Source organism: Nycticebus coucang, chromosome 11 (genome assembly GCF_027406575.1).
Source record: "Nycticebus coucang isolate mNycCou1 chromosome 11, mNycCou1.pri, whole genome shotgun sequence".
Classification (NCBI taxonomy): domain Eukaryota; kingdom Metazoa; phylum Chordata; class Mammalia; order Primates; family Lorisidae; genus Nycticebus; species Nycticebus coucang.
In genome coordinates this window covers 77,240,364-77,254,338 of record NC_069790.1, presented here as the reverse complement: position 1 = coordinate 77,254,338, position 13,975 = coordinate 77,240,364, and the positions used below count along the sequence as shown (strand labels likewise).

The following is a 13,975-nucleotide window of genomic DNA, read 5'->3' as shown; positions in this document are numbered from 1 at the left end:
GTCCACAGCTGGTTAAAACAAAGAGTCAAGGCGGCGCCTGTGGCTCAGTGAGTAGGGCGCCGGCCCCATATGCCGAGGGTGGCGGGTTCGGACCCAGCCCCGGCCAAACTGCAACAGAAAAATAGCCAGGCGTTGTGGTGGGTGCCTGTAGTCCCAGCTGCTTGGGAGGCGGAGGCAAGAGAATCGTGTAAGCCCAAGAGTTAGAGGTTGCTGTGAGCTGTGTGACGCCACGGCACTCTTATCAAGGGCGGTACAGTGAAACTCTCTCTCTACAAAAAAAAAAAAAAAACAAAGAGTCAAGTCTACCTGAATCCAAAGTAATTCTCTGTCTATTAGCTGAATACATAGCTACTTATCTGCAGGTATCCATTGGTTTTAATATTGTTTGTACAGAAAAAAATTTTTTTTTTTTTTTTTTTTTTTTGGCCGGGGCTGGGTTTGAACCCACCACCTCCGGCATATGGGACCGGCGCCCTACTCCTTGAGCCACAGGCGCCGCCCGAAAAAAAAATTTTTTTTTGAGACAGAGTCTCAAGCAGTTGCCCTGGATAGAGTGCAGTGGTGTCACAGCTCACAACAACCTCAAACTCTTAGGGTTAAGCGATTATTTTGCCTCAGCCTCCCAAGTAGCTGGGACTACAGGCACCCACACAATGCCCAGCTATTTTTTGGTTGTAGTTGTCATTGTTGTTTGGCAGGCCCAGACTGGATTTGAACCCACAGCTCCGGAGTATGTAGCTGGCACCCCAGCTGCTTAAGCCACAAGTGCCGAGCCTTATTTTTTGAGATAGAGTCTCACTATATTGCCCTAGGTAGAATGCCATGGCATCACAGCTCACAGCAACCTCAAACTCTTGGGCTTAAGTGATTCTCTTGCCTCAGCCTCCCTAGAGGCTGGGACTACAGGTGCCCGCCAAAACACCTAGCTATTTTTTGTTGCAGTTGTCATTGTTGTTCAGCTGGCCTAGGCTGGGTTCGAACCCACCATCCTCAGCATATGTGGCCAGTGCCATAACCACTGTGCTACAGGCACTGAGCCTGTACAGAAATTTTTATTGTATGTTTTATTTATTTATTTTTTATTTTTTTTTTTTTGGTTGCAGTTTGGTTGGGGCCGGGCTTGAACCCACCACCCCCGGTATATGGGGCCGGTGCCCTACCGACTGAGCCACAGGCGCCGCCCTATTGTATGTTTTAAAAAAAATTTTTTGTTGTTGTTTGTTTTAAGACAGTGTCTCACACTGTCACCCTGGGTAGAATGCCATGGCGTCATCATAGCTCACAGCAACCTCCAACTCTTGGGCTCAAGCAATCCTCTTGCTTCAGTTTTTCTGTTTTTAGTAAAGAGGAGGTCTCGTTCTTGCTCAGGCTGGTCTCAAACTCCTGAACTTAAGTAACCACCCACACCCACCTTGGCCTCCCAGAGAGAGTGAGAGTGTGTGTGTGTGTGTGTGTGTTATAATCTGTACAAAATATATATGTGTAGATTTTTTTTGAGATAGTCTTGTTATGTTGCCCCTGGTAGAGTGCCCTGAACCCGCCGCTGGCGCCCCAGCTGCTTGAGCCAGAGGTGCTGAGCCTTATTTTTTGAGACAGAGTCTCACTATATTGCCCTACGTAGAATGCTGTGGAATCACAGCTCACAGCAACCTCAAACTCTTGGGCTTAAGCGATTCTCTCACCTCAGCCTCACAAGCAGGTGGGACTACAGGTGACCACCACAACGCCCGGCAATTTGTTGTTGTTGTTATTATGGTTGGTTATTTGTTCAGTAGATATAGGCCAGGTTTGAACCCACCAGCGCCAGTGCATGTGGTGGGCACCCTCACCACTGAGCTCCGAGCCTTTTTTTTTTTTTTTCTTTTTTGGCCAGGGCTGGGTTTGAACCTGCCACCTCTGGCATATGGGACTGGCGCCCTACTCCTTGAGCCACAGGCGCCGCCCTTTTTCTTTTCTTAAAGACAGGGTCTTTTTCTGTCACCCAAGCTGAAGCATAGTAGCATGATCTTCGCTCACTACAGCCTCAAACTCCTGGGCTCAAGCAGTCCCCCTGCTTCAGCCTACCCAGTAGCTAGCACTACAGCACACACCACCACACCTGGCTCATTTTTTTTTTTTTTACTTTTTTGGTGGAGATGGGGGTCTCACTATATTGCCCAGGCTGCTCTCAAAGTATTCCTTCCACCATAGCATCCCAAAGTGCTCAGATTACTATGCCTGGGCTCCATGTGCCACCATGTTTTGCTGTGTGTTTTTTTTTTTAATTGTTTATTCTTTTAGCAAAATATATCCACGTATGATGGCTTTTCAAATGGTATTTTGAAGTACAATGGCTTTGCAAATAATATATGATGGTGTTATTTAAAAATGGTAAAAGAGCTGATTGTAAAAAACTGGTATTTCCAAAATATGAGGATGTAACTGAGAGATAAATGTTTTTAAATTTTCTAAAATTCTACTTTTTCAGGAGGCTGAGGTGAGAAGACTGCTTGGCCCAAGAGTTGAAGGTTACAATGAGCTGTGATCATGCCGTTGCATTCCTGCCTGGGCAACAGACCCTATCTCTTAAAACTAAAAAACCAAACTTGTTTTTTCTAAATTCTTGATTTTTATTTCTTGGGTAGAGTAGAAAAGACAAAAGGATATGTATCCCAACTTAATTTCTTTAAACTCCCAAGGCCACTGAATCTGTACCAACTATGACTTCCTTCTGACTTGCTTGGATGTGTATAATTTTAGAAGATTGAACTCATGAAAATATTGTCTGTTTCCTTAATTTTTCTTCATTTATTGTTTACTCATGAATTTGCAGCCACAGCCACCTATATTGAGGAAGAAGATGTTAACAATTACTCCATCCATGATGTGGTAATGCCCTTGCCTGGTTTCGATGTTATCTACCCAAAGCATAAAAGTAAGTTCCTTGTAGAGGAAAATAGTTAAAACAAGTTTAACATAATTAAACCACTAGCAGCCAAGAGTGGAGAAAGGAAAAGAAATTAGTACCTTAACTATATAGCAGAACTTCTGTATAAGTTGACCACCCAAGGGACTGTAACACACTAGTCAACGTATGGAGGTGGTCAACATAAGGAACTAGGCCTGCTATACTGATATGTACATGTGATGCGTGTCTGGTCTGTGAAAATTAGGTCAACTTTAGGAAATGGTAAGTGTAGGGAGGTGGTTAACTATGGAAGTTCCACTGTATATTAAATTAAAAAACTAAGGCCAGGCATGGTGGCTCACACCTATAATCCCAGCACTATGGGAGGCCGGGGCAGGCTGACTACCTGATCTCATGAGTTCGAGAACAGCCTGACCTAGAGCGAGACTCCCATCTCTAAAAATAGCCTGGCGTTGTGGTGGGTGCCTATAGTCCCAGCTACTTAGGAGGCTGAGGCAAGAGAATCGCTTGAGCCCAGGAGTATGAGGTTGCTGTGAGCGATGATGCTATGGCACTGTCTCAAAAAACCCCAAAAACTGAGACACTAGATGGTAGAGTTGGTGATATTAATATTAGTAATAGTATTCTTATTGTTACTTAGATTTCTGAAATTCATTAAAATTTGTATTAGGGTGAGTAGAGTATAGAGTCTTTGAGAAAATAGATGGATGGGGGGAGGGCGGAAACAGAGTCTAACTACGTCACCCTGGGTAGAATGCCGTGACGTCACATCTCACAGCAACCTCAAACTCTTGGGCTTAAGTGATTCTCTTGCCTCAGCCTCCCGAGTAGCTGGTAATACAGGTGCCCACCACAACGCCCAGTTATTTTTTGGTTGCTGTTGTCATTGTTTAGCAGGCCCAGACTGGGCTCTAACCCACCAGCTTCGGCGCCCTACTCACTGAGCTATAGGCACTAAGCCAACATTGCCTTTTTCTTTTTTTTTTTTTTTCTTTATTGTTGGGGATACACTGAGGGTACAATAAACATTGCCTTTTTAAAACCTTTTTTATGAACCATGTAAGTACTATGTGCTCATGGTGTATAAAGAGTCAACAGGAACAGAAGTTTATTAAAGTGAAAAATTAGAAAACCCTACCTTTATTTCCCATTCTTTAGAGGCTAAGAGAATTACTTCTGTTACCTTTATGGGTACTATTTTGAGGGGAGAAATTGGAGCTTTTATTGTTCATGGATTCCAAAACTGAGAAACGAAAGCATATCTACCCATAAGATATGCTCTGACTCTGGAAGTTTAATCCTAGCCAGGAGTGACCTATATGTGGTGTTTTCTTTCTTTTTTTTTTTTTTTTTTTTGCAGTTTCTGGCCAGGGCTGGGTTTGAACCCACCACCTCCGGCATATGGGGCTGGCGCCCTACTCTTTTGAGCCATCGGCGCCACCCTATATGTGGTGTTTTCTTGTTAAAATATCTTTTTTCTCCAGAAGCCAGAATTATTTTACTTGTCAGTCAGTGTTCTATTCCTTGAAATTCTATGAATTAGAGCATGATTAGGATTAATGCCCTTCTTGGATAAATGCAAATACTGTATTTCTAGAAAGGATAAATAGTAATCTCTCATTTATGCATTAATTAACTGAACCAAATTATAATACTTAACATGTTTGATTTTACTGAGGGGAGAGGAGAGGAAGAGAGGAGAATGAATACGGTGCATAAGGGAGGGCTATGATCTGCCTGCCCTGGTTAGGAACCAAGGAGAGCTGCACCAGGAACAAGTGAGCAGGAAGGCACTAGGATACCACGAACCATGCTTCCTCTCTGTTTTAGTCAGGGTTCTGCAGAGACGCAGATCCAAAAGAGAAAGAGATGAAAAGGGATTATTCAGGAGGGGTATTGGCTCATTTGATTATGGAGGCCAGGAAGTCCCACAACAGCCTGTCTACAATTTCAGTCCACCTATGAAGGCCTGAGAACCAAGAAAGCCAATGGTGTGACTCTTGGTCTGAAGCTGAAGGCCTCAGAACCTGGGGCACGCATCCTAGGGCAAAAGAAGGCCATCCCTGCTCTGGGGGTGGAAGTATAGAATTTGCCCTTTGTCCTCCTTTTTGTTCTATTCAGGGCCTCAGCTTATTAGCTGGTGCCTACCCCCACTGAGGGTAGAAATTCTCCACTCAGTCCACCGACACACATGCCAGTCACCTTGGAAATACCATCACAGACACACCTGATACAGTGCACTCATGCTGAACCCTGCGGAATAAATAACATTTCACCCACTAACTACTTAAGCCAGTTAAGTGGACACCCAAAATAAAGTCATCACAAGAAAGAAGCAAATATTCTTTCTCTCTTTTTTTATTATCCCTCAGGAATGTGGGCAGTATCAATTAGAATCTAAATTAAAAGCAAAGCCTTGGCTCAGCACCCATAGCATAGTGGTTATAGCACCGGCCACATGCACCGAGGGTGGTGGGTTCAAACCTGGCCCAGGCCAGCTAAACAACAATGACAAGTGCAACAAAAAATAGCCGGGTGTTGTGGCAGGCGCCTGTAGTCCCACCTACTTGGGAGGCTGAGGCACAAGAATCGCTTAAGCCAAGAGTTTGAGGTTGCTGTGAGCTGTAATAACGGCACTCTACCAAGGGCTAAATAGTGAGACTCTGTCTCAAAAAATAAAAATAAAAGCAAAACTTTTGACAAAGGTGTTAATGAAAACCTGGTAGCCAAGATGGGGACTCATAAACAGGATGAGTGATATTTCTAGCGTTTAGATACATAACACGTTATACCTAGTATGCAGTAAGGCTCAATTTAGGAATCCCTCTTCTCAGTGTGTGGGGCATCTTTCTTTGACCTTGTTCTACCTAACATTTTTAACGAATAATTTGAGTAAAGAAATCTGTTTATATTTGCAAATAGTGTAAAACAAAATAATTATTTGAAAAAAGCTTTGTTTTAAGACTAGCCTGTGCAATATAGCAGAGAAAAATGTTTTGTTTTCTTTTGAGACAGTCTCACTCTGTTGCCCAGGCTAGAGTGCTATGGCATTAGCCCAGCTCACAACAACCTCAGACTCCTGGGTTCAAGCAATCCTCCTGCCTCAGCCTCCCAAGTGGCTGGGTCTACAAGTGTCTGCCACAGTACCCAGCTGATTTTTCTATTTTTAGGAGAGCCAGGGATCTGGCTTTTACTCAGGCTGATATGGAACTCCTGAGCTCAGGAAATCCTCCTGCCTCGGGTTCCCAGAGTGCTAGGATTATAGGCATGAGCCACCATGCCTGGCTGAAAAGTATTTTTAAAAAAAACTGCAGAACACATTTTAATAAAGTTGTGTGCATATTCTCACCTTTATGCCCAATCATTAAATGGGCAGATGGAAGAGGGCCAGTTTGATAGTAATCGATATAAAGTCTAAAAGCATATGCAGTTATTGTTGAACATAAGCTTTTTGCCCTGAGGTAGATGAAGAGTTTGATGGGAAATTCAAAAATGTCAAGGGAGGATAATTGAGGGGACCATTTTTTGGCTTAGAGAAAATGTGGCTAAAATGGTCCAGTACTTAGGAATAGATGTGGAAGAGGACAGTTAATCCACTGTATTCCAAAGCAATTAACAAAAGTTACAAGAAAAATGGATTTCAGCTTAGAATAGGAAGAATTTTATAATAATTCAGTCCCTTACAAAGAAGTGCTTCCTTCCAAATGACAGCATGCTAGCAAAGGCTGGAGAACGGTCCTTCTTCCATATTATAAAGAAGATTCTACATCAGGTGCGAGGGTGAGACAGATGGTTTTTCAAGGTCTCTTATTTTTACGCATTTATATTTAACTACCTCTTCAGAGAGAGTTTGAAGCCTCTGTGTATAATGTTTTCCAACTCTGAGCACATACAAATTGTAGTTTAGCAACTTTGGATAAAATGGCCTTTTGTAGCCTGAGACCCTTACTTACACCGTAAGTACTATGGCTGGTTGCAAAGATCATTTACAAATTGGCTAAACCAAAGGCAGAGGTACCCTCTCATCCTTGTTACTAAGTCACTAAGTTTTGATTCCAGAGGATAAATTTGGCTTATAAATTGAGGTGACCTAACTTAGTTTACATGGTACTCTATTTGTGATCAACCTCAGGGTAACTTGTTGATAGGCTGCATTCCAATTAACTTTTTGTGTTTTACGTTAGTTAGAGATGCCTACAGAGAAATGCTAACAGCAGACAACCTTGATATTGACAACATGAGACATAGAATTCGAGACTATTCCTTATCAGGGGCCTACCGAAAGATCATTATTCGTCCTCAGAATGTTAGCTGGTGAGTAATAGTCTGAAATGAATTAGAACTGAATTACTATAGAAAGTTTTAAGCTTTGTTTCACATAAATTAGTCATGTACGACATAACTGAAGTTTTGGTCAACAACGGACCACGTGTATGACAGTAGTCTCATAAAATTACACTGTATTTTTGCTGTACCTTTTCTATGTTTAGACATACAGATGCTTGCCATTTTGTTAAAACTGCCTGCACTGTTCTGTACAGTAACACACCGTACAGGTTTGAAACCTAGGAGCAACAGGCTGTATCATATAGCCTAGGTGTGTGGTAAACTATAAACATCTAGGTTGTGTGGGTACACTCCGTGTTTGCACAGTGACAAAATTGCCCAGCCATACATTTCTCAGAATGTATGCCCCATTGTTAAGTGATGCAGTAACTTTATTTTTTAGTACTCAGAGTCCAGTATACAAATATTTTATGTTGCTATTAATTAGTATTATTATTACTATTATTATCACTATCGCTACTATTTGGTATTTTTCAAATCATCAAGAAATAAATTGTTTTGCATGTAAACATACAGTGAAAGTGACTTCATTTACATTTTGTTGGCAAGAATTATTGAAGAAGTGTATATAGAATGAACTTTTTCTCCATTTCTGAAAAACTTGAGATTTGTTTAGAAATTTGCAAGTTACCTTACTCAGTATTAGCTGTGAATTCCAAACACTAATATGGTTGTTTTAATATATTGTTTCTAAAGAGAAAAAAAGATAATCTGTGCTAATTCATTTAAAATTATTTTAGTTTAAAAAATATTTTAATATCCAATATTGTCAAATTTTATTTGATAATTAAAAAATAAAATCCTGAATTGGTTGCCCATTGCCAGGAAATTCTCTTTCTGTCCCTTTCTGTTCTTCTCTTTTTCTCACTCTCTCTTCCTTCTTCTTGGGGATTGTGGGCAAGAGATCTACACAGTTGGACTTTGTCTTTCCCACTCTGGAGAAAATGTAAATGCTGTGATTAATTTGATTACTGCTGTGCAAAGTGAAGATTAGTATTTACCAACTTCATATAAAGACATTCTATCCTTGGGAAACATTTTATGACTTTTACATAGGCTGGCATCATGTGTGATCTTGCTATATAATAATATAAAGGCATAAGTTAAATATAAAATCTGGCCCCATATACCAAGGGTGGCAGCCCCTGCCAAACTGCAACAAAAAATAGCCAGGTGTTGTGGCGGGCGCCTGTAGTCCCAGCTACTCAGGAGGCTGGAGCAAGAGAATCACCTAAGCCCAAGAGATGGATTTTGCTCTGAGCTGTGACGCCACAGCACTGTACCGAGGGCAACAGAGTAAGACTTCATCTCTAAAGAAAATTAAAAAATAAAAAATAAAATAAAACAAAATCTGGCCCTGGGGCCAGGCTCGGTGATTTACACCTGTAATCCAGCACTCCAGGAGGCCGAGGTAATTGGATCCTGAGCTTAGGAGTTCGAGACCAGCCTGAGCAAGAGTGAGATCCCACTTCTACTACAAAAATAGAAAAACTAGCTGGGCATTGTGGCAGACGCCTGTAGTCCCAGCTGAGACAAGAGGATCACTTGAGCCTGAGAGTTTGAGGTTGCTGAAAGCTATGATGCCACGATACTCTACCCAGGTCGACAGAGTGAAAGTCTGTCTTAAAAAAAAAAGAAAGAAAAAATCTGGCCTTGTTCTGTTTTTGAAGAGTCCTACTATAATTATTTACAATAGACATACGTCATTTTTTTGAAACGGGAGGTCTGGAGGGAAGGGTTCTCACTCTTTTGCCACGCCTGGAATGCAGCACCATCATCATAGTTCACAGCAACCTCCAACTCCTGGACCCAAGCAATCCTCTTGCCTCAGCCTCCCCAGTAGCTGAGACTATAATAGCTGTATGGCACCATGCCCACCTAAGTTTTGTATGTTTTGTAGAGAAGGGATCTTGCTATGTTGCCAAGGCTAATCTTGAACTCTTGGCCTCAAGCAATCCTCCCACCTCAGTCTCCCAAAGTGCTGGGATTACCAGCTACTAAACAAATGGTAATGACTGACTTAGTACCTTTTATTTTATGTGTTTTGAAGGGAAGTTGTTGCATATGATGATCCCAAAATTCCACTTTTCAACACAGATTTAGACAATCTAGAAGGGAAGCCACCACCAGTTTTTGCTTCTGGTAAGTTTACTCAGTCATCAGCTCTGTGTCAACTTTGAAATGTGTTCTCATACAAAAATAAGAATTTTTTTTTAAAACTGCTCTGATAATCACCACTATCACCCACTCACTCTATGATTTCTGTTTTATATTTTTAAACCTTACTTTCATGATTATAGCTGGTCAGTAACTAAAATAGCAGATCTCCCTGAAAATGAATGAATGTTATAGATGATTATGATATTAGGTGATTGAATATTTCCTCCCCATCCCCCACAGAGTTAAAAAAATTGAGCGAAAATTCAGGAAGAGGCTTGGCACCTGTGGCTCAAGTGGCTAAGGCGCCAGCCACATACACCTGAGCTGGCAGGTTCGAATCCAGCCCAGGCCCACCAAACAACAATTGACGGCTGCAACAAAAAATAGCCGGGCGTTGTGGTGGGCGCCTGTAGTCCCAGCTACTTGAGAGGCTGAGGCAGGAGACTCACTTGAGCCCAGGAGTTGGAGGTTGCTGTGAGCTGTGAAGCCACAGCACTCTACCCAGGGCGACAGCTTGAGGCTCTGTCTCAAAAAAAAAAAAAAAAATTCAGGAAGTCTAAAGAATTTAATATTCATTCTTTTTTTTTCCCTGTTTTCCCCATGCCCTAATTTTTTTAAAACTTACATGCATTTCTCTCTCATGCTCTTCTGTCATCTGTCCTTTTATGAAAGTTCCAGGATAGAATTACCGTAACCATTCAGCTGGTTTGTACACACACGGATCTCTTACTTCCATGGTTGCATTCTCTGCGGCCCCTTGGGAGGAGGAACCTAAAGAAAAGAGCACAGTTCTTTGTATTTGTATAGAGATTATATGACTCTCTCCAGTCTGTCTGCAGCTGCCTTCATTTTCTGACCATTCTCTTCTTTCTTGCCTGACAGAAGGCAAATACAGAGCTCTGAAAATGGATTTTTCCCTTCCTCCTTCTACTTATGCTACCATGGCCATTCGAGAAGTGCTAAAAATGGATACCAGCATCAAGAACCAGACCCAGCTGAATACAACCTGGCTCCGCTGACTCATACCTGGTCCACAGATCAGGAAATGCAGACAAGTGTTTGCTTACTGGCTTCCTATTCATTTTTCTCTTAGTACAGACCTGTCTGTGGATTTTGGATCTTTGTAGTGAAAGATTATTTGTATTTTTTTATGTTTTTTATTAGCTTAAAGAAATAATTTGCAGTATTTGTACACACACCCAAATTTTGAGGATTCCAATTTTAGCTCACAAAATATAAATTGCTCAGAATATACTTCAGGTGCTTAAGTCATGGTAAAATGTTAGTTTTACTGGCTTAATTATGATAATGAAGGATTTTAGATTAAACTAGCAGTTCCAGGTTTTGCTAGATTCTTGAAAAACAGGAATTTGTAACATATTCACAAATGGAATATACAACAATGCATTTTAAGAGCAAATGCAACAAAACAAATCTGGAGTATGGGTCAATAATTGGAGAGCCCCCTCCTATGATTATAGAGATAGTACTCATGCTGATTTAAATTATAAAACATCTACAGGTTTATAGACACAAAAGTGATTGGCATTATCCAGTTCACATACCAGATTCAGGTAAATCTTTATAGTTCACATACCAGATTCAGGTGAACCTTTATAGACTTTAGTTGTGATGCCATTTGCATTTATATTATCTGTATTGTGCAGGAGGGTTGCGTTGATAGGGTCTTTTTCCTTGGTATAAACACATGTAGCTGTTTTTAATAGTTAAGATCTACTTTTTACTCTAGGTGCCTTTTGTGTTCAGAACTCTTTCCACTGGACTGGGATTTGCTCAAAAATAAACACTGGCAGAGAAGAAAACTAAAAATTTATAGGGGCTCCTTCTGTCCTCAGTATTTACCCTTTGTCATCAAAAGCTTAGGTATTTCTATTTGTGGCATTGCATAAGACTGCTCTGGTGTGAAAGGATAAATATGCCTTTCCAAAGTTAATTATTTGTACCAATTTTAATTTTCTATCATTTCTAGAAGTGAATGTAATAAATATTTTTAAAATTACCTTTCTACTGGTTATGTAAATAAGTCAAATAAATATATAAAACTGAATGTAAATAAGAATCTCTGGCCTGACTAATGGTAAGGAACTAAGCCAGTGAGGGATTCTCAGAAACGGTGTTGACACAAAGGTGTGTCTTACTTAGGTGTGAGATATGAGAACAGTCTTAAGTCTCCAGTGGGAGACTGTTGGGCTGGACTCAAGGTTGTCCTTACAATGGCATCACTCAGCAGCCTTCCAGTGTGCTTTCTGGAGAAGAAAGGGGCAATGGAGAAGAGCTGCCATACCAGGAATATCCCACCAAGGGAATGAGAAAGGCCTTTGTCAGTAGTTATCTGGCAGTGGAAACAAGTGGAGAACTGTTTTTCAACCCTTTTATTTTAATGATGTCCACCACAATGCTGAGTTTAAAAAAGAATTGGAAATATCATGATAAATTATCCTTTTGTCTGGCTTGTTTCTAAGGAATCTTGTCCTACAAAAGTCAAATTTATTAAATGTATAGTAGTCTTATCTGTACTTTCCTGTTTTTCTCCTTCATCAGACTGATTAATGACAGTTATTTATGAAGGAACCTAAGTCTTCCTATTGTAATTGTATTCATCAGTTATGCATTTACAAGTTGAGTATCCAAAATGCTTGGACCAGAAGTATTTCAGATTTTAGAATATATACACTTATACTTAGCAATTCAGCATCCTAAATTTGAAAATCCAAAATCTGAAATGTTCTAATGAGTATTTCCTTTGATTGTCTTTTTGGGACTCCAGAAGTTTTATATTTTTGGCAGGTTAGGTGGTGTGCCTGTAATTACTCCAGAGGCTGGGGGTGGGAGCCCAAAAGATCAAAGCCACATACCAGACCTTATCTCTAAACACATAAAAGTTTTTTAATGTTTTGGATTTAGAACCATTTGGGATTTGAGACTTTCAGATTTGGGATGTTCAGCCAGTATAAATTTGCATTCCAAAAAGAAAAAATGAAGCTAAACTAAACTTTATCTGAGTAAATACATACAGCTCCATAGGATGAGCTGGTTTTTCCTGGCTATGTTAACACAAATGGTAGTTTGTACATGTCTCTTAAAAATTAGTGGAAAAATAATGATCCACAGTGAATTCTTCAAGCCATTTTGAGACTCAGGGACATATCATCAATTCTAGAGATTTAGTCAACCAGAATAAATCATTGCCTTTGCATAGAAGTCAGAACAATTTCTGTTAACAAAAGGAGGAAGTTTGTCTGAGGCAAGTTTACAAAGCCTGAAAGCAACCTCATTCTCAACACAAAATTATCATTGTTTTCTAATTTTTGCCTAAGAGAAATAATAAAGGAACATAAAAACTGTTTCCTTAGGAAAAGAAAGCTAAATAACAAGATCATACTTTCAAATATTTCTATTCGTGGTTTCTTGTAGGTAGTAACTAGACTGCCATCATACTAGTAAAAAAATTCCCAGTTGACTTGTGAATCAGCCAAAAAATGGATAGCAACTGCATCAGTACCAGAAACTTCAACAATTGTTCTAGGTGGTACAAATTAGCACCAATAGGTATTTGCACTGGAAGGAACACCTTGTGTGCTCAATTTGCACTAAAGAAATAAGTATATGTGTGTGAGTAATACAAAATAGAATATATGTTTCATAACTACCAGTCTGTGTTGAGACATATGTCCTTTTTTTTTTTTTTCTTCTTTTTTTTTTTTATTGTTGGGGATTCATTGAGGGTACAATAAGAGACATATGTCCTTTTTGAAACAGAAGCTGGGAGTGTAACGGTAGTTTTTTTGCTTCAGACATAATGAAGTGAAAGCACAATGGAAGAACTGCGAAGTCCTGTACTACCAGTTTCTGTTCTTCTTAAATTGAAAAGAGTTTCCTTGAACAGCAAGGGATTACTTTAAAGGTTTTCTGTGTTGATTGAAATCAGCTTTCCTACTTTGGGGGGCTACATTCCTGGAGGATAAAACTGCTTGAGAGTTAGGTGTAATAGTGTGCGCCTGTAATCCCAGCTACTTGGGAGGCAGAGGTAAGGGAATTTCCTGAGCCCAGGAGTTTGAGGCTAGCCTCGGCAACATAGCAAGACCCCTGTCTCTAAAATAATAAGAAATAAGAACTTCTCAATTTTGGATCATGAACACTTTAGAAAGTCGGGGAGGGGGCTCGGCACCTGTGGCTCAAGCGGCTAAAGCGCCAGCCACATACACCTGAGCTGGCGGGTTTTGAATCCAGCTCCGGCCCGCCAAACAACGATAGCTGCAACCAAAAAAATAGCTGGGTGTTGTGGTGGGTGCCTGTAGTCCCAGCTACTTGGGAGGCAGAGGCAGGAGAATCGCTTAAGCCCAGGAGTTGGAGGTTGCTATGAGCTGTGATGCCACAGCCCTCTACCCAGGGCGACATCCTGAGGCTGTGTCTCAAAAAAGAAAAGAAAAAATCGGGGGCAGGGGAAGTGCAGGAAAACAGGAAAGTGTGTGTATACAAACTTCTCATATAATTTTAGGAATTTCATTGTATTTAAATAAGACCCCCTAGGCTCGGCAC

The 13,975-nt window shown here is 40.6% G+C and overlaps 1 protein-coding gene across 1 annotated transcript in view; it reads left to right on the top strand.

Annotated features, from left to right (window-relative positions):
• Positions 1–10,563, top strand: part of PUS7 (pseudouridine synthase 7) — a 60,265-nt gene extending 49,702 nt beyond the window's left edge. Inside the window, exons 13-16 of the mRNA XM_053608602.1 lie at positions 2,813–2,914; positions 7,093–7,222; positions 9,306–9,397; positions 10,298–10,563. Of these exons, the coding sequence (XP_053464577.1) occupies positions 2,813–2,914; positions 7,093–7,222; positions 9,306–9,397; positions 10,298–10,434 (461 nt within the window). The 3' untranslated portion in view covers positions 10,435–10,563. The remainder of the gene's footprint in view (positions 1–2,812; positions 2,915–7,092; positions 7,223–9,305; positions 9,398–10,297) is intronic.
• Positions 10,564–13,975: the final 3,412 nt, after the last annotated feature.